The following is a 20,596-nucleotide window of genomic DNA, read 5'->3' as shown; positions in this document are numbered from 1 at the left end:
AATTTGGAGGAGACTGGTCCTGGAGAGCACATCTTAGATGTGCCATGGACACGAAGATAGAAGTTGCATGTCCTTTGAAGAACAGGGTTACAGTTTGGAACAATCTGAGTAAAATTAATGTCTCCAACTCATGTGACATATAAGTGGAAACAGCAGGCTGGGGTCTGTAGGTAGAGTTTCATCTTTTAAGAAATACAAAGCAGTGCTGCCATTCTGCTGCCTTAGTTGGGAAACAGTGAACACTTTGGGTACTGCCTTCTGGAGAAAGTCCAGAGAAGCTCACTAGATCAGAGGATTAGAAAATATGAGTTATGAAGAAATAGTGAAAGAGTCAGTTTGTTTAGTCTAGAGAAGAGAAGACTGAGAGAAGACATGATAACAGTCTTCAGATATGTGAAAGAATGCTTCCAAGACAAAGGGAAATAACTGTATTCCATGTCTTCTGGGAGTTGGGGCACTGGAATAGGTTGCCTGAGGAGTCTCCATCTTTTGGAGATCTTTAAGAACTGGTTAGCCAAATAGCTCTCAAAATTCCTTTGATAGAGCTGGTGTGAGGGGGAATGCCTAGATGACTGCAGAGTTGCCCAGACCCCCTGATTATTTTATTGGGGGTCTCCAGATTAGGAGGCTCTGGGCCTGACAGATTCTTAATTTTTTTTATTGTTAATGGACATTGGGTTTCTAGACTGTGGCTAAAACATGGATTTCTGAAAACAACATCTACAAGGTAAGGGGTAATCTTTGCTTCCTGGCTTCACCTGCCTTAGGTAGCTGTAATTAGCCCAGCATCAGTTCACCATGGTGCCTGCTCTTCCAACAGAGCTCATGCCTTGACAAATTAATGGAATCAATAAATTTCCCTGGAAATAATTGTGTTTACTGGAGATTTGAATGTGTTCTTATCTGTTCAAGAAACTGTGCAAGATCAGTTAAGTTTTTAGGTCAAGTGTTGTTCAGCTTAAGTTATTTGTGCAGCCTGTGCTGCTTTAGTGAGTGTCCATGTATCTGCTTTATTGTAAATCTACATTAACCAGGATGAATGGCCATGTATATTGCAGGGTGGCAGGAAAATTTCCAGGGCAAACAGAAATCAGACAGGTTGGAGTGTCTCTGGAAGCAGCTGCATGGTTGAGGCTAAAAGTAGTCTCAGCCTGTTGATGTTAAATCTTTAGACATAAAGAAAAAAAATAGAAAAAAAAAACAAAACAGAATGTTTTTATCTAGGGCTGTAATGGTGATAGAAAGCCAGGCACCAGCTAAATAAGGTTATACCTCTTTGTAGCTGCCAGACTTACTATCCTTATCTCTGCTTGCTTTTATTGCCCCAGATTTTCCACCCAAGCTGCCAGCAGAGACGGCGGTGGGAAGTTTGAGCCCTTGTGTGAATGAAATCATCATCACAGCAGGAAAAATCACACCTTGGACCAGCCCTCTCTGTGAGGAGAAGTATTCAAGGAGGGCAAAAGATCTCTTTAAACTTGTCTTGTCTGTCCCATTTCAGGATTGCTGGTGATACAGCGCTCAGCAAAAACATCCACGAGTCGGTCAGCGCACAGATTCGGAAGAACTTTGCAAAAAGCAAATGGAGAGTAAGTGACCTGTCCTCAGGGGTGGCACTTAGACACCAAACTGTGCTAACGTGGTAGCCACAGAGGCACCCTCTCAGCATCTTAAGGCTTTTGTGGCACAAAATGTTGGTCAAAATATTTGGTCCAGTCTTCCGTTGCATGGTCGTGTGGGTCTTTTAAGGAAGATGCTTCTAACCAGGTGTACAGATGTAATGAGAGTGAGGGGTGGGGCTGGGGGTGTGGGTGTGTGCAGAGCTGGGGTCAGCACTGAGGAGGGGACATGAAGCAATGTGGGCACCCTCAGTGCTGGTGCATGTGTCAGGTGCAACGCTCCCTGTGGGCTGCTGCATCCCAACAGGGTGCTAGAAGGAACAATGGGGAGCAGGACCAGGGTAGAAACTCGTGTGATTTGATATTGGAACGGGCTGCCCAGGGAGGCAGTGGAGATACCATCCCTGGTGGTGTTCAAAAACGGGTAGACGTGTTGTATCACTGCTGCTTCCAGCTGAGAAGCCAGACACGAGGAAAAGTTTGCTAGAAAGACGATAACGCTCGTCTTCCGAGGAGCAGCCGCGTGAGGAGCGGAAGTAACTTTTCCACCTCCAATTTCTTTTAATCTTCCTTCCTTCCTTCCTTCCCTGTGCTGCCGTTGCTTCCCCCAGCAAGCGTTCAACGCCACGGCGGTGGTGCGGCACATGCGGCGGTTACACCTGGGCAGCAGCCTGGATGGTGCCAGCACCAGCATCTCCACCTCCCTCAGCCTGGCCGCGCCGCTCCCCGACACGGCCACGCGGAAAGACTGTGAGTTATCATCCCACAGCCCCTCCCCTGGCACCCCAGCACATCCCTGGGACCCCCTTTTCCTCCTTTCCACCCTGTTCCTCCCAGGCTGCAGTCCTCACCGCCAGGAGGGTCTGCTCTCCGCAAGCAGGTGTTTGAAGTAAGGACTGAATTTTCAGCTGGGCAAAAAAACAACAATTTTTTTTTTTTAAAAAAGAGCTGTTGGATTGGAAAAGTTTATGCACTAGGAAAAAAAAAACAACAAACCCAACAAAACAAACCCTGAGTTTCTAGCTCTGCGCTTTTTTGAGAGAAAAAACATTTTTTCATGTAGAGAAAAAGGGCTTTCGCTTGGGAAAAAGACCCAGATCCCCACAGCAAGAGAAAGTTTTGTAGTTGGTTGAAAGCTGGAAAAATTTACTCAAACTGTTTATGTTTGAGTTTCCAGTATTATGATAAAACCTTTTTTTTTTTTTTTTCTCCTGTAAAAATTGGTTTACTTTCCATTTTCCATAGAGGAGACCAATCCTGCCAGTCTGACCCAGCTTCCCTCTCCCTGGGCCAAATTAAGCTCCTGTAGCAAGAGGCTCATTTGGCTGAGCAGGTTTTTTTCTGTGCACCACAGGGGGACTTGTTATTTGCTGTAACTGAAGTTTTTAGGCTGCCTGATGGAGTCTGATCCTTGGGATATAAACTTCCTCTGAACACCAGGGAAGGAGGCAAAGGGATCATTTGGAAGACAGAAGTTCTTCCATAGTGATGAAGCCTATTTAATCTCTGGCTTCTGAGCATTTCTTTTGTTCCCTTCTGCCCGTCTGTAGAGATGTTTATGTCACCAATTGTCACTTTACAATCAGAGGAGATTATTTTAAGGTGCAGCACCAAAGAGGAATGCTTGTAGTTTATGGTGTGGCCAGTCAGTGCTTACTTCACTGGGGACCCAAGGGGTTGTTTTTAGACTATATCCCACACTGTTCTGGAATTGAAATCACCTACTATTCAGGATGGATGGTGCTGTGTGCCCCTGTAATCCCTGCCTGCCAACCTCTGCTCCTTGATGAGGACATGCCACAGTGCATGAACACATGAACACTCAAGGTGCAGCCTCACCAGTGCTGAGTACAGGGGCACCAATTCTTCTCAGCTGGCCACACTATTCCTGATGCAAACCAGGTGGGGATTCATGCCCAGTGCCCACTTTGCAATGCCCAGTGCCAAATCCTACAGCTGCTGCCAAAAAAAAAGGTTCCTTGTGCCCCTGGCACACATCTGGCCTCTGCAATGGGATGATGCAGTGCTGACCAGCAGCACAGCACTTCCAGCCATGCCCTGGCAATGCAGCCTTGTGGAAAACCCCTTGCAGTGGATAAATGCACCTTTATTTTGGTTCCTGCCACAGTATAGCTAAGTCAGACCCCAGTTAGGTCCAGAGCATCTGATGGCATGCTTTGCTGTTAAACTGGTGGGTGATTAATCTCCATTCATCCATTTGATTAGTCTCAAATGGTGTTAATTATTGGCATCTGCATTGAGTAGTCTGAACTGTGATGGGAAGACATCTGTGAGCAAGAAGGGTGGGAAGAGAACAAAATCTGCTTAACTGCCACAGAATCCAGCAGATCCCTGTACAGAATCCAACAGTATTTTGCAGTGATGGAGAAGTCAGCCAGGTTGTGAGGGGTAAAACCAGATGTATTAAGATAGGTGAAGTTTTTTCATGTCAGAAATATGAAAGATTTCCAAGCATCCCAGGTTACGCCCAGCTTTCCAGACCATGTAGAAGAACTTCCCTTCCTCCCAGAAATGTAATAGTTAGGAGATGCTGGAGTCCCAGAGAAGCAATGAGAAGAGCCAGCAACAAATACAAGGACTGATATGAAGGGGAAGCTGATCTATCAAATGCACTCCACATATCTCCTGTTGGGAAAAAGGAAGGAGGTCTATGTCCTGCCTCTTTCTTTCTCAGAGGTTTTCTCTGGGGAGAGATTTCTTGCACGAGAAAGATCCCATGCAGCAAGTTACATGAAACAGCTGTGCCACCATTACAAAATCCTGTGCTGCCTATTGCTATTAATAGACATGTAATGAGTTTCAAATACAGCAATTTCACATCACTGAGGACAATTAAATTCAGCCTTTGCCTGAGAGCAGGTGATGTCAGGCTGCATCTTAGTTCTGTTCTCTGTGTTAGGGCAAGGCAGAGATGATGCATTAGGCTGGATTATTCTGCCCATCAGGAAAGCCTAAGGGAATCAGTCAGGATTTCTCTAGTGTATTGGCTTGATTCTTGGTCCCATCCTGGTTTATTCTGTTTAGATGTGATTGGACTGCCCAGATTAATTACAGCACCTAGATCTCTCTATTTTTTAAGGTAACAGATAAATTGCAGCCTGAAGCCAAGATGTCAGATGTCAATCCTGCTGAGAAACAGGATGTGCTGAGTGTAGGTACAGCATCATTATCCCTCAAGTTGAAATGCTGCCTTGAAGCACAGAAGAGTAGGCAAAAGTCCATAACAAGAATCAAAGAGATCCTGAGTAGTCAAGGGGTCATATCAAACTCCAGTCTAAGAGTTTCTAATAACTAATATAGGTTTCATCCATCCTTTGTTCACCAGGCTGGAAAAATGACCTGTATTTCTGATCACTCTGGGTCTGCACCTTGTCAGAATGAGCTGACTGTGCTGGGTCCCTGTTCAGCAGCTTTTCTCTCACTTGAGCTGCCTTTGGACATCAGTGCCTACAAGGCTGCCAGACTGCATGGAGAGCTGCACGTGGTGGCAAAATCTAAGGATCTCCCCAGTGGGGTCTCAACAGCTGCCAGGAGAGGGGTAGTTCATCTGTGGAAAGCTCTGGCAAGGATATATTTGATTATTCTTCATTAATGCTTTCCATAAAAACTGCTGATGTTGTGCTGGAATAGCAGAATCTTGAACCTGTCATTCAAAACCCTGGGTTTTCAGGGGTTATGCTTTGGGGGGTTTTGCTTTTTAAAGCTGTGGTGGAGGGTTCACTGGAAGTGGACACTTTTTGTCAACATCTTTGTTTATCTAAGCCAACCAGCTTTTTACGACACGTGGGACATTCTTTGTTGCTGGACATGAACAAGAAGGAAGAAAACCAAAATAACTCCCCAGTAATAGTAGAAAGTTTGCCTTAATGCTGCAACTCCTAGTCAAAGTGCTCACTAAGACTCAGTATCAATAGTACATCTGGAATGGGGCTTCAGTCTTTTAACAGGTCAGGTACTTCCAGGTATTTAAACAAAAAACCCAAACACATACCCCCCTGCTTTTTTTCCCCCCCCCCCCCCCCTTTTTTTTTTTTTCATAAAATACTTTTTGGAAGTCCTTGATTAGTTCAAAAGGAACTGCCTGGGTAAATTTTGAGTCCAGACACTCAGCCTATGTCAACCTCTACCTCTTAGCTGGAAGTCCTGGAGACATTACCAGCAAAACATAGAGCAACATAAGCTGTTGCTTGGAACTCATCAACAAATTTGACCCACTGTACTTTTTTATGAGCAGGTTTGCAGGATGCCTGAGGAAATTTCTGAAGTCCAGGTGCAGAGTCTGTTTAGGTAGACAGCCATGATGAGAAGTTTAACCATCTTTAACTTGTCCATGAGGAAAACTATTCTGAGCAAGGACAATGCTGGAGGGATTTTTGAATCCCACAACTCTTTGAGTTCAGCCTCAGAAACGTGGAGTCGGTCTGGTTGAACACGTCCCAAACCTGGACATTTATTGCACTGCAACACTGCGACTGCTGGTGGGGGCAGTAGGTTGAATGGCTTTGGGCCAGGAGGGCAGAGGATGCCCTGTGGAGACACCCAACCAAGCAGGAAGAGCAGGAGTGCCACCTCCTGCTGCCATCCCCTCCACTCTCCACCAAGCTACGAAAGAAATGCAGCTTTACCCACAATCCCGCCTCCAACCCCCAACATTTCTAACTGTGTTTCTGGCTTTCCTTTTAGGTATGTCTCCATCCACTCTCTGTAGTTTTGTTTCATCTGCTTCTTCAGGCGTTTCTGCAGTAGGAGGGGACCGGAGACCCAGACCCACCACAGTGACCACAGTGCACACAGGGAGCAAGTGAGCGGCGAGGAGCGGGCAGGGGGGCTGGCAGGTTGTCCCCCTGTCCCCCCACCCCACGGTGGCACCCCCAGCGAAGGACTAGAAGAAAGAAGATTTTTTTATGGCCATATTTTATACTGCAATTCTGAAATGTTTCATTTATCACAAACTGCAATGACTCCAGGGGGAACGGATCTAACAATCTCTGGTGCTGTACATATATATACATATATAAATATATATATATATATGTGAGTCTAGCAATGTTCTAACTAATGAACACTCATTTTTTTTTCCCCCAATGATTTACTCTTTTCTCAGTGTAGGTGACAGCATATGTTGTTTTTTTTTTTTCCAATAACTACAAACATCTCAACTGGATTATTTAAATAGAGATACTTCTCTGAGCATTATTTTTCTTTTAAAAAGTACTTCCAGTAATGTCCCTCCTTCCAGTTTGCTGGGGGATTGGCTATTTCTGTAGGTAGTAACTGATGTTAATTTTGCAACATGGGAGGATTTCAATGGCATGCCATTTCTTGCTCCTCAAATTGAACTGCAAGTCTGCCTGGCTTTAACAGAGCCTCTGCTGCTCAGATTGAGAAACTGCTGCTTTCACTCCACTCCTTCTTCTTGAAAGCCATGGCACAATTTAGATTGTCACCAGCAAGGAGTCATCTCATCCTTGGTCAGATTCCTGTAGTACTAGGGATCTGCAGCACCCTTGTTTCAGAGGAGAGGCAGGTACACAGTGCTGGAGCCAACAAGAGCTGAGCAAATTAAATGAGAGGACAGACTCATCCTGCAGCTCCTCTCTCCTTTGAGTCGCTGTGTTTTACGAGCAGAATGAAAGAAAAGGTGTGGGGATGGGAGTTGTGGTCATCCTCTTGCCACTGACTTGCTGTGCTGCCCTTGAGACATTTAACTCACCAGCCTCCTCCCAGCCTGGCCTCTGGAGCAGGTGCATCCAGCCTGAGGGCTCCATGCCAGAGGTCCTGAGCACCTGCAGCTCCTCAGGGCTTTGCCTGGCATTGCTGATGTTCAGCACCTCCCTCAGTGGCCAAAACTTAGCATTGAAAACCAAAACAAAAGTTTGAACCTTACTCTCTGCTTGCCTGGGTTTCACCCCTGGGGAGAAGGGTGACATGTGCACCTCTCTGAGAAGCACTGGCAAGTTCTTGGGTGCAAAGTGCAGGATCTGGTGGAGCGCTGCTTCATGACACTTGGCTCTGGCCCAGGGCTGGCAAGGAGCTGGGAAAGCAGGACCTTGCCAAAAGGCACAGGGGCAATGGTGACAGTGCCTCCCTTTTCCCCTCAGAAGGTCATACACAAAACCAAGCTCAGTTTCCCCACTTTTTAATGACTAAAGACATGCACTTCCCTGGCTCCATGTGCTGGTGTGCCATTTAGGAGCGGCCACCATGACAGATGTGCAGCTGTGCACCAAAGCAGCTGGAAGTAGCAGAGGAGAGCAAATCTGCCCAGATTTGCCAAAGGGCTTCAGCTTTCTTCTACACCATTCCAAGCTGAAAGATTTCTGTTAGACATTAGGAAGAAATTCCTTACTGTGAGGGTGGTGAGACACTGGCACAGATTGCCCAGGGAAGTTGTGGCTGCCCCATCCCTGGAAGTGTTCAAGGGCAGATTTGATGGGGCTCTGAGCAACCTGGTGTAGTGGGAGGTGTCCCTGCCCATGCAGGGGGGTTGGAACTAGATGGTTCTTCTGTGATTCTATGATTTTCCTCCAAGCAGGAAAGAGGGGAGACAGGTGGCAGAGGCAGACACCCTTCCCCAGCCACTGTGAGCCTCTTCCACCCCAGACAGGTCCATCCCCTGCCAGAGGCACAAGCCATTCCCCACAGCGTGCTCTGTTACTACATTCACCTCATTAATCTTGCACAAGAAATTGTGAAAGCCAGTCACAGATACAGATTATTGAATCAGGCAATAGTGACCGTGCTGGGAAAAGCCATAAGAAACACATTTTTCATTGAGTCTTCAAAATCCTGCTTCAGCTTCAGCCACTTGGTTCAACTGGCAGAGCTGGGATTTCATCCATCGTATTTTGAGCACTAAAAGCTGAAAAAGCAGGTAGCAGTGAGCACTGACTCTGTAATAGCCTCTCCTTTGGTGGCACTTAAAGCTGTTGCACCCGGTGGATCTCTAGTTTCCTCAGTATTAAGCTGCTACCCATTTTCAGAGGGTTGTGGCACATTTTGGTGAGCCCCTGGTGACCCCGTCCATGTTGCAGCTGCCATGGATGCTCACGCAGAAAGGCTTCAACTTCAACTTCTCGTTATAGGAAAGATGCCAGATATTGGTCTCTTGAGGACTAGTGACAAAACTCCATATAATTTCCCTGATGAGGATTTCTGACCAAGATTTGGGCAGACTGATGGGCAAGGGATCTCCTTGCTGCAAGTCAAGCTCCTGTCCCCATCTCCAGGCCACCAGCACTGTATGCACCTGCCCCATTGGTAAAGAGTAGGAAGAGCTTTATCAGCTTTTACCACTTATCAGCATTGGGGCTATTTATGTTTTTGCTGCAAAGGTGTCTGAAAGTGAGTGTCATATGATTTAATCTCATTTTAAGGCCACTTTATTTTGCCAGGCTTAATAAGGAAGCTTTAGTTTAGGAGAGACTCCTATCTCAAGAAATTCAAGTTATTTTGAACCCACATAAGCTCAGCTGGCCTACTCTGCTCCACTTGCATGGATGTAGATAGTCCCCCAGTTTGGAGTCAGTGGAGCTCCCCACATTTACACACATGCAACCATGTATTGGAATATTTTTGTCTTTCTACCATTGTTTCAAAGATTAGGGCTCAAGCATTCCCTCTTCACCTTCTCTTCTGAAACCTGAGGTCTGGTTTGAACTTAATGTAGTTGCTGAGGCCACTAATCAAAATGCAGCATCCAAATGCATCTTGCAGAACAAAAAAGAGAAAAAGGAAAAAAGGGAAAAAAAAAATAAAAAGGCAAATGGATTTCTATCTGCAAAGCAAAGAGCAGTGATGGGAGACAAAGCAAAGGCAGACATGCTGTCCTGCAGATGGGGGGGGTTCCCATATGCTGGCTGCCCCTCCTTGTTGGATGCTTTCTGTGTTGTTGGGGTTTTTTTGCTGGAAGGGCTACTCTTTCCTTCCATACTTGGAATTAGGGTCATTTGTTTTCCTGCCTGCAAAGTAATATTCTGCTGTAGTAGTGTGATTTATCCTCATTCTCTTTGGCTTGCTATCAGCTTCTGGGATCTTAAGACAAGAAACAGAAGCACTTGAAAGTAAAATTGTTTCTTTCTGCTACAATTGTGGGTGGTGGGAAGCTCTTCATTTGTATCAGTGACACACAGCTGGAGGCCTGGCCGGGGTTCACCACAAGCTCAGAGATCTCTGGTCAGTGGGTCCTGAAGCATCTCCTGGTTAAAACTTCTCAGTTTAAATCTGGGCAAATAGGTTAACCAGGATAACTTGCCTGGGCCAGATTTATGGAGGGGGCTGTAAATGTTTGTCCCTTGGCAGCACAGCCTGGCACCACAACCACTCCAGCATGTCTTGCCAGGGATGCTCCAGTGCTGTTTTGTGTCCTTTCCCTGCCCTGATCCACCTCTGCTCAGTCACTCTCACAAGTGAATGCAAAGCCAGGAGTAAATAATGTGTGCATGTGCAGCAAGGGCTAATAGCTCAAACATGGAGGAATCACACCAAATCCCCAACTGGCCTTGCCATGAAGGAGCAGGTAGAAAAATCCCTCTGGGTTCTTTCCCAATGGACTGTCCTACTAAAAAGGTGTGTGATTTGCTCCTCGCATGAGGACTTCAGCCTGGACTCACCTGTCTCTTACCCTTTTCTGCTTTACTTTACTGGCACCTGTGTGTTTTTCCTTTGTAACTTGTTTTCCTCAGCTCCTTCCCCTTCTTTTTCTTTGCTTGCAGCTTTGATTGTTGATTTTTACCTCCAGAGTCACAGAGGCCATCTCTGATGCCAACAGCAGTGCTCTTGCTGGGAAAACAAAATCCAGAAAACCTCCAGCTGGCCCCTTAGCCTGCAGAAGAAGTTGTGAGGACAGGCTGCCCGTGAACTCTGCGAGCTGAAAGTCAGTATTGCAGTGGCTGGGGCTTCTGCTGCTGATTTTGCATGTGACTTCATTCCCAGTGCATCCTAACTTCCTGCTGGATCACCCCTTCTGCAGCATGAAATGGATACTGGCCCCGCAGCACGGCTGGTGGGGGAGTAGGAGTCCGGGGAAAACCTGGCAGTGATGCTTCCCTGAGACTGTGTTGCTCTGCTGGTGATGTCTCTTCTGTCCTGGTTGCTATTGTACAGGTGCCATTAGGGTAGTGGGGGCAGGAAACAAACAAAGAGTAGGATTTTACCTATGCCATGTGTGTCTGTTATGGTTGTGGTGCTGAAATAAAACTGAGCAATGACAGAGGTTCGTCCTTGATATGAATCAAACCACAAAAAGGGGTGTCAGCCCATTGGTAGGCATCTCCATGTAGTTCTGCAGTAGGCATTAGACAGGGGTTTCTGCTCTGCATGTGTCCTGCATACCTCCATGACTATTGACACTATTTTTTCCATAACCCCAGAAGGACTTTGGGACTTGTCCAAAGCTTCTCCCACGCCCAGGAGCCAACACAGCTCCTGATCTCTGTCTTTTCTCCCAAAACCTTCTGAAAACCAGAGAATGGTCTCCAAAGGTGCCCAAGAAATGCAGTGGCAGTCAGCCCTGTGGCTGCCACTTCCTTAAGCATGACCCTCTTAGTGAAACAAGTCTCCAGGAAAAGCCAGATAGCTTTTAGCCTTTGGTGAGCAGAGAGAATATTGTCCTTGGATGTGAACTTGGTGTTAACAAGATGGGGTAAAGGAAAACCTGTGCTATTGGTGAGGCACTGGAACAGGCTGCCCAGGGAGGTGGTGGAGGCACTGTCCCTGGAAGTGTTCAAAAATTGGATGGTTGTGGTGCTTTGGGAGATGGTTTAGTGGTTAGTGGTTGTAGGGTGGATGGTTGGACTCGATGATCTTGAAGGTCTTTTCCAACCTTGATGACCCTATGATTGTGTGATTCTATGATTGGTTCCCCCTGTGATAACAGCTCCAGACCAGAACAGCAATAGATGAGCACTGCATAAAACCACCAGACTGACTGCCAACAAGATCATGCAGACTGCATCCTGTTGCTTTTGCTTCTTCCAAAGAGCCAGGGGATTCATCTACTGGCAAATTAACAATTTCTAGACTCAGCCCCAAAGTATGGAAGTATCTTCCTTTCAGCCTATGGAAATTCCCATTCAATGGTAATACTTGCATTCTTGCTCCCACGTGTATTTATTGGGGCCTGAATGAAACCCAGAAATTATTCATGGGAAGGGAGTTTTGCCTTCATTATCATGCTTATTTGCACCAGAAACTTTCTGCTAAGAATTATACTCATTGAAGCAAAAAGCAGAAACATACATGAAGACTGCAGCATCCAAGGAAAACAGCATCAAAACCAGGCTTGAAGGATTAGTTGGCTGATCACTGTGAGCAATGGCTGAGTGAAGAAATGGTAACCTGCTCACAAACATTGCAGGAATAGTGTTTCCCCCAGGAAATTCCAGTTTTCTTGCCCAGCAGCAGGTTTTACACAATCCCTTTCATTTTTCCATGCATCCCTACAGCTGGGTCCTGACTTCCCATCCTGTCTGCTGGAGTGGTCCAGTCTCTGTGACACACATGTGTGTGTGAGTGTGTGTGTGTGTGTATTGTGGCCCCAGGGGTCACAAATCCCACTGGTGGGACACCAGGAGCTGGTTCAGGTTTTTTGGTCTGACTTTTCACTGTTGGGTCAAAGCTGTGTAAATAGTGTTTGTAAGGGAGGGTAAAGGCTCTTTAGTCCAGACTCTGGTTTTCAAGACCCCTTCCCCACCATGAACCATGCCACAGATCTGTCCAGGTAGCTATTTTTTCCCTCCTCTTCATAAATGATAAGGTCAGAAGAGCAACTTTTACATTTTCCCATGTTCCAGAGTGGAACCAGGGCATGTACTCTCACAAGAGTTGGGAAAAACCACTGCTGAACTAATGGTGACTTCCAATGTCCAGTAAATGCATGATACTGCACTGCATGTATTAAACTGCTGTTCACTGCTTCTGGATTTCCCAGGCCTTTTCTTTATGCACATTCAACCCAACCTTTTCTTCGAGGGGTTTCCTGCTACGTTTTGCTTTTAAATGACTCAATGTATCTGTAACTCAAAAATCCATCGTTAAGTTTGAGTAAATGCAAAAGCTGATGTTTTGTAAACAAGATACTGCAAAGCCTGGTAATGTATTTTTGTCTTTCTGTTGAATGCTCTGCAGCATGTACAGGAAGAGTCACCATCCAGAGCAGCTTGAAACTATGCAGCAGTCAATAGACACGCCTAAAACCAGGGAACTGGGGAGGGGAGGGTCCCTTTTTGAATACAATGCTTACAAATTTGATCTGCATCAAGAATTCCTTCCCTGGGTTGCTAATGTCCAGGACTCCCAAGAAGTATGTTGGTGTGTCTCTTTGTTTTTTTTCTTTTTGCTTTTGGTTTGTTATTATTAGGCAAAACTTAGACTGGTTCACTCAATTCTTAGTATTTTCTCTTCCTACAAAATGTTCCTTTCTCACCTGTTGCAGAAGGAACTGCATTTTGGGTGCAAAGATGCTGTGATTACTTGCCTGCACAAAACAGGGCAGAGAGCTGAGCTAATTATTCCATCCTTTCCAAAGCTTTACCACCTAAATGCTAGTAAGCATTTGATCCTTGATTCTCCATGTAGTACCACCATTTATCCATGGAAGAGTTTGGTGTGGTACTTTTCCTTCTTCCACATGGAAATGGTGCCATTGCCATCTCCTCCCTTAGTCATTGACCCATTTTCATTTGTGCTGTTCTTTCTAAGGCAGGGTACAGGATGGCCCTGGGGCACTTGTAATGCCTCCAGCTCCATCCTCTTGTGGGGTCAGCAGGGCATTGGTCCCAGCTCCTGACTGGTTGCTGTGGAAGAGACAAAGAAACAGGTTGCCCAGGGAAGTTGTGGAAGCCCAATCCCTGGAAGTGTTCAAGGCCAGGCAGGATGGAGCTTGGAGCAACCTGGTCTAGTGTGAAGTGTCCCTGCCCATGCAGGGAGGTTGGAACTAGATGGTCTTGGTTCACTCAATTCTTAGTATTTTCTCTTCCTACAAAATGTTCCTTTCTCACCTGTTGCAGAAGGAACTGCATTTTGGGTGCAAAGATGCTGTGATTACTTGCCTGCACAAAACAGGGCAGAGAGCTGAGCTAATTATTCCATCCTTTCCAAAGCTTTACCACCTAAATGCTAGTAAGCATTTGATCCTTGATTCTCCATGTAGTACCACCATTTATCCATGGAAGAGTTTGGTGTGGTACTTTTCCTTCTTCCACATGGAAATGGTGCCATTGCCATCTCCTCCCTTAGTCATTGACCCATTTTCATTTGTGCTGTTCTTTCTAAGGCAGGGTACAGGATGGCCCTGGGGCACTTGTAATGCCTCCAGCTCCATCCTCTTGTGGGGTCAGCAGGGCATTGGTCCCAGCTCCTGACTGGTTGCTGTGGAAGAGACAAAGAAACAGGTTGCCCAGGGAAGTTGTGGAAGGCCAATCCCTGGAAGTGTTCAAGGCCAGGCAGGATGGAGCTTGGAGCAACCTGGTCTAGTGTGAAGTGTCCCTGCCCATGCAGGGAGGTTGGAACTAGATGGTCTTTAAGGTCTTTTCCAACCTAAACCATTCTGTGATTCCATGCTCAAGTTCCCAACACTCAAAGCAGAGCGTTCTAAAAGGGCTGGGATATGGCTCTGGGTTTCTGGCAAGGGCATGTCAAGCAGTCCTTGGGAATGATGGAGGGGACTGCTCTGTGGTGGCTGAAAGCACCGGGAAGTCTTGAGGCCACCTTCAAGGCTGGTGCTCAGCCAGGATGCTGTGCCACTGCTGAAGCTCTAGCTGGCAGCATAAAAAAATCTTCATTAATACCAGTTGTTTTTTTTTTCAGCAGGCTGAGGCAGCACATGGTGCAAGGCTCCATGAAAAGGTGGACACATGCTGTGACTCCTGGTGGGTGGGAGGATAGCTCTGAGTTTTTCCATCTCCCATCTGCATCTCCTGAGCCCTGCATGGCATCACACGTGCTGTCCTGTAGCAAGATTCCCAAAGTGAGGAGCGTGGAAGGTTACAGCTCAGTGAAAGATCTGGTGTGACTCATCTTTTTTGGTCAACATAACACCAGCATCTTGTTGTACACTGGCCTCTTGTTGATAAACAGCATTTTGGTCCATTTGGGCCTTTTTTTTAGGTAAATATTTCATCTGGGTCAGCAAACAATGAAAAAAAAAAAAAAGCCCAGTCTGCCCACACTAGTGACTCCCCAAATATCCCCAACTGCAAAACTCAGTTGACTTTGAATGAAAAAGCAAGCATGTTTTCTACAAAGGCTTAAATCTTGATCAAGGAATGTCAGTGTGCCTAATATTCCAGGTCTTGTGGTAGATACAAGTTTCTAACAGCATCTGTGTCCAAAAAGAAGGGAGAATGTGTATTTACTCCGTGCATGTATTAAGGCATCGCAAAAGTTTTAGCTGCATAATGAGTTTGCAATACTGCAAATTGTCCATGGGGCTACGTTGCAAGTGGTTCTCTGCCTTGACAATCACGTATACATATCAAGATTTCTACCATAATGATAACTTAAAGGGATGACTAATTGTTTTCCTCCAATAAATTCAATTAAATCACCCTGATGTGAAGTCTGACCTTTTTTGAGTGCATGAGTCTCCAGCCAGGTGCAAGAAAAGGGGTGAATATTTCCCATGGCTGCTCCACTGCTCTGTCATCTTTTAGGCAACCATGACCCTTTATGTCCCAAAGAAGGACTGTGAGATTTTTTTTCCTCCTCTATTTGCTCCAAAGGGAGATGGATAAGAAAGATGATTTGTCCTGCAGGTGTTTCCTGAAGCAGCTGAGTGACAGTACAATGAGACAGGGCTGAGTCCTGGGGGCTGAGAAAATCTGTGTGGGGCTGGGGAGAGGAGATGCAGTTGTTGGAGGCTGCTGCCCCTGGGAGCTGGCCCTGGTGATTTACACAACTTATGATGGGAATCATGAAAGGAGAAGGGATTTTCATTCATGTTTCTGAGTCCCTCTGCAGTCAGCACTGGTCTCTGAAGACTGCTGAGTGTGCTCCATCATTGGCTTCCTTCCCTTGCAGACCATGGTCCCAGTGTGTGTTATTACTTGTTTTGGTGATTTTTTCCCCCCCTTATTCTTATTTTTTTCCACTTTTATTTCTGCTTTTCTTGCTTTCACTCACTGGCACACAAGAACACCTTCCCCTTTAAGAATAGTTGGCAAAATCACTATGGCCAGACAAGTATTGTTAGGCTCCGCCGGGAAGGTTTTTTTTTTGAAGCCAAAGCCAGATGCTTTTAGACATCTGGTTCAATAACATGAACAGCAGTGAAAAAGGCCAAGTCAGCAATATAAAGAGAAAGGTAAATTACTTTTCTGTTTTACCTTACAGCTTTTATATTGTGAATTAAGAAGCAACCACCAGAACCAATCTAGTTACTATTTCAAAGCTGTCACATGCAATGGTGGCCACAGAACTAGGCTTAGATGCTGGACTAGACCAGGAGAGACAAGATTACCTGCCAATTGTACTCTGGAAAAGCTCATCCACTGCATCTTTGGGAAAATCCATCCATGTACGAAACGGTTTGAAGGGAGTAGGGCAGAGGTGGAGGGTGACACTGAGGTGTCCACACATGATTTGCAGTATCATGAACACCAGATCCTGTAGAAAGACTCCACATGTGTCTTCCCATGTGTGACAAGCCTGAACTCCGACCATCCCTTCACATAAAGGGCCAAAAATTTAGCTCTCCTGATTTGGCTCAAATGTAAGGTCTAGTCCATGTTCCAACGTGAAATTAAAACTTGGCCAGGAAAACCTTTTTCTCATGTCTTGGTTTTAAAATCCCAGGTTCCTCTGTGGGCTCCGTCGTTACCCACGGGGCATTTAAGCTTTTCTTATCTCCAGTGAGACAGGTCAGAAGTTCAGGACAGGATCATTGAAATCCTGATGCTGTAAAATGGACTCTTGCTGCCATGTCAGTATTTACTTGATTTGTGTGTTTTCTTTATTGTTCCGGGCTCAGCAACAAATTCTTGGCTGTTTGAGGCAAATGAGATTAAATGTCAGTACAAAGAAGCCAAAGGGACAAGATGATGCTACAGACAATGTTGTGCTTGCATCCTTGCCAAGATCCAGCACCATGTTTGCACTGGAAGGAAAGGGACCATCCTTATTTTGAAGGCTTTCTAAGTGCTGGTGTACACTGTCTGGCTCATGCCATACATCAGCCTTTCTTTATGCTGTACCTCTCACATCCCCTGCTCTTCAGCACTGTCTCTCAGCAGAACCTGGGCTACAATGGTCGTTACTAAGCTATGGGCAGCTCTTCTTTTGCAGACAAGAGTTTTGCATGAGTACCTGTTGAAGCAGAGCATATGCAGGTGCTCAAATCCAAAGTCCTTCCAACCTGAGCCTAGATAGACCCCCTGTGGCTCAGGTGCACCATGGCCAGGTGATGATGAGGAGGAGACCTTCTGCATAGGCCTTTCAACCACAGCACTTTTTTCCTTGCAGTGTAGACAGTCCTGCCCTTCCCCTGGTTGTGCCTACTCTGAATTTTATCCTTAATGCCAAATGTACCTTCCAGCTTGTCTGTGCATCCATTAAAGCTTACTTTCAGATATGGGCTTCTGAGGATCCTTTTGGGGACTTCATGAAGAGAGAATATGGGCCTGTGATGCCCCAGAGCCACCTCAGGACACCATAAGCTGCTGTAGGGACAAAGTGACACACTGTTCCTATCAACCTGTGCTTCCTCTCAGCTCTGGACGTGCCTTAGGGTCCAGTTTCATGGCTGTGGGTGTCTGCCCTGCCCAGCACATCTGAGTCCTTGTTTTGGTCCCTTAACAATGGGAATTAATAAAGAACCATTAATAAGAACCATTTTTTATAACTGCGGGGGTGGGCAAGAAGGACCATCTGGATCAGCACTGCAAGTATTCAACTGAGCATTCACAGATTGTTTGGTCTCTGGGCTTTCTGGATTATACTGGGATAAATTCCTGACTTCCAAACTCTGTTTACTTACCCTTAATTTAAAAAAATTTCTTTTTTCTTTTTTTTTTTTTTATCTGTGTGGTTTTTCTTTCTATAATTACAATATTCTGATACAGTCAATTAGTGGTCCATTTACCTTCTTCCTAAGAATGAATTGTTTAGGGAAATTAATAATAATAATAATAATAATAATAATAATAATAATAATAATAATAATAGACCCTAGAGGGAATTTGTTGTTCCCTTTGAACTCACAAGGTTTCTGCTTTTTTTGGCATCATACAGGCTCTTGTATGTTTTTAATTTTATTTCTTTAGGACAGAAGCAAGAGCTGTGTTCACATCCCTGCCTCAGTTTGCAGTCCCCTGATCCACCACGAGGGAAAACTAAGCTACCAAAGTTATAATCATAGCAAATCCAGACTAACCTTCAGTGGGAGTTGATGAGTGAGATCCCCATCCCAATAGACAGGAGAACACAGGTGTGTGATGGACACACACTGGGGTTGTTACTTGTGTAACACCATAAAATCTAATTTATAATTACTCTATTCTGATAATGTCTCTGCCAGAGCAAAGCAGAGGGACAACAGGGCATAAGCTGGAGGTTTGGCTACAGAGACAAATACACCCTTTCAGTACTCAAACTGTAGGATTTTATCATGTATTTCAAGTGAGCAAAGAAGAAAGACAACAAACTCTCAGGCACTTTTTGGTTACAATATCTAGAGAGAGAATTTAGCTATGATCAGGCTGGATTCTTAAGGCAATGTTTAACTTCACTGCCACCAAATATGTCACTGTCAGAGTCCTCTGCCCAGTCAACTGCTAACCACGTTGGAGGCTCATGTTGAGGGACTTCCAGCTCCTCTTCCCTCCCTGAGTGTTTGTCATGCTTACTGATCACTGGTGTGTTTTACAGGGATCTCCAGACAGAACCACTGAATGGCTGAGGTTGGTAGGGACCTCTTGGAGGTCATCTAGTCCAATCCCCTTGGTCAACAAGCAGGGTCAACTAGAGCAGGTTTCCCAGGACTATGTCTAGATGGCTGCTTAGCATCTCCAAGGATGGAAACTCCACAATTTCTCTGGTCGTGGCTTCGACCAGTCCAGGGCAACAGATTGCAGCATTTCCTGAGCCCTCACTAACAAGTCCAGACAATGTACAAGTTAGTTCCAGATCCCAAGGAGCAAAAGAGGAATTCAGATTTTATTTTGGATTTTCACCCTCCATTTTACTTCTTTTTTCCACGAAGAAGATGAGTGGTTTTGGAAATATGTGTTGATAGGGTCAGTGCTCTAAATACTTTCCTGAAGGACAACTTGCTGTGATGTTGGTCACAGACTATTTGGGGCACAAAAGTCACACTGTGCAGCAGGTGCCATGTGCTTCAGTTTACCAATGGTTCACACTAAATCTAGAGACAGAACCAACTGTTTAGCAACTCCAGTGGAAGAAAGACAAAGACCTTCAAGAAAGAACCAACAGCTGTGGTTAAGAAAGATTTGTTAGCAGGACACCTGGGGGCTTTATTCATCTGTGCAAAGGAGGTGGTGACAGACCAGCTAGATGATTTAGCTCCAAATATGGCTAAACAGATGGACTGAGTCCTGACATTTGTGCCTGGGAATCACTGTGCTCAGGGCTACACGTGGGCACCTCATGGCCTGGGAGGGCTGTTTTGCTGTGCACCCAGGCAATGCTCCCCAGCAGGCTGGCAGGCCTGGGCCAGGCTGTGCCCATCACCACTAAGTTGGCTGTAATAAGATGAGCTGGGGGCTTTGACTGGAAAATATGTCATTCTTTACATTCTCCTGTGGCAATGTTAATACAGTCATTCTGTTTAGAATCAGCCTCGTAACTTGTTTTCATTATCTATGGCCTTATGGTGGTGATTTAAACCCACTGATTTATTGATTCAGTCGTAATTGGGTCTTGAACTGGGTCATTGCATTATTATTCTATTCTATTCTGTTCTATTCTGTTCTGTTCTGTTCTATTGCTTTAATGAAAGTCTAGCAAATGAGGCTGGTAATATGATGGTTTAGAGGGGTTTTTGCCTGTTCCTGCTTAATAACAAAACCCATAAAAATTGGAAAAAAAAAAAAAGGCAATGAGCTTATCCTACTGAGTTGCTACTGGTATCATGGAGTCTGAGTGAAATTCAGAAAATCAATCTGCAGTGCCCTTGGCTCTTCCTCCAAATGCATGTTCTCAGAAAGAGCAAACTTAGCACATCAGCAAACATTGCCCAGAAGAGGAATCGATGGAAGAAAATGGTAAAATGTGAAGCTGAAATGTGGTGTCTGTGAATTCACTCTGTGAATCTCTCCTGTTCTGGGAGCCCAAATCTCTGTGGGTTTTCAGGTCTTTCATCATATCTCAAAAGGTTTGTTTCATCCCCGTTCTCTTTCCTGGCAGCTTGGTGCCCAGGCAGAGAACTTGAGATCACCTGTGAGAAGGACCGTTTTCTCCCTCCTCTCTGTCATGACATCCATGAGAAGCCTTGGCCATCATGACTGCCCTCCATCACCACAGGCTCCTTACAGCCTCTTCCCCAGGGAATTTCCAGCTTCTACCCTTTGGGCTAAGGAGCTCTGTACTGCCAAAGCTGCCTGTAACTTTTTACAGCTCAATGTCCCCTTGTTGTATGGCTGGAAATATGCTGCTTCCTTCCACTCCTTGCTCTTCACAGAAGACCATACATGGTGTCTCACTTGCCACTGGCCCCTGCTGAGGAGAAAATATCATCACTTACCAGCAGTGCAGCCCCCCAGCCCTGCTCGTGCACCCCAAAGCCTATTTCTGTAGAGCATACAAAGAATCTGCTCCAAAGAGAAAGTTGCAAAACCAAAGAAAATCTGCCAACAATTAAAACCAGCAGATGTGGAACACAAACCTCAGGCCACTTTGATCCCCAGTGTGACAATGCATTTTGGTTTATCCCTTTAGCAGAGCAGGGATTTTTGTCTCCACATGGGCTGCAATGATGGGGCTGGGAAGCATCCATTGTC

General features: G+C 45.5%; 1 protein-coding gene across 1 annotated transcript in view; it reads left to right on the top strand.

Moving 5' to 3' along the window:
- Positions 1-10,764, top strand: part of CAMK1D (calcium/calmodulin-dependent protein kinase ID) — a 136,139-nt gene extending 125,375 nt beyond the window's left edge. Inside the window, exons 9-11 of the mRNA XM_010001290.1 lie at positions 1,502-1,589; positions 2,231-2,369; positions 10,355-10,764. Coding sequence (XP_009999592.1) covers positions 1,502-1,589; positions 2,231-2,369; positions 10,355-10,401 — 274 coding nt within the window. The 3' untranslated portion in view covers positions 10,402-10,764. The remainder of the gene's footprint in view (positions 1-1,501; positions 1,590-2,230; positions 2,370-10,354) is intronic.
- The last annotated feature ends 9,832 nt before the right edge of the window (positions 10,765-20,596 follow it).

The sequence above is a fragment of the Chaetura pelagica genome, unplaced genomic scaffold, assembly GCF_000747805.2.
Source record: "Chaetura pelagica isolate M959 unplaced genomic scaffold, ChaPel_1.0 scaffold66, whole genome shotgun sequence".
Lineage (NCBI taxonomy): Eukaryota > Metazoa > Chordata > Aves > Apodiformes > Apodidae > Chaetura > Chaetura pelagica.
Note: the sequence above shows the minus strand (reverse complement) of the source record. Positions and strands in the feature narration are given on the sequence as shown.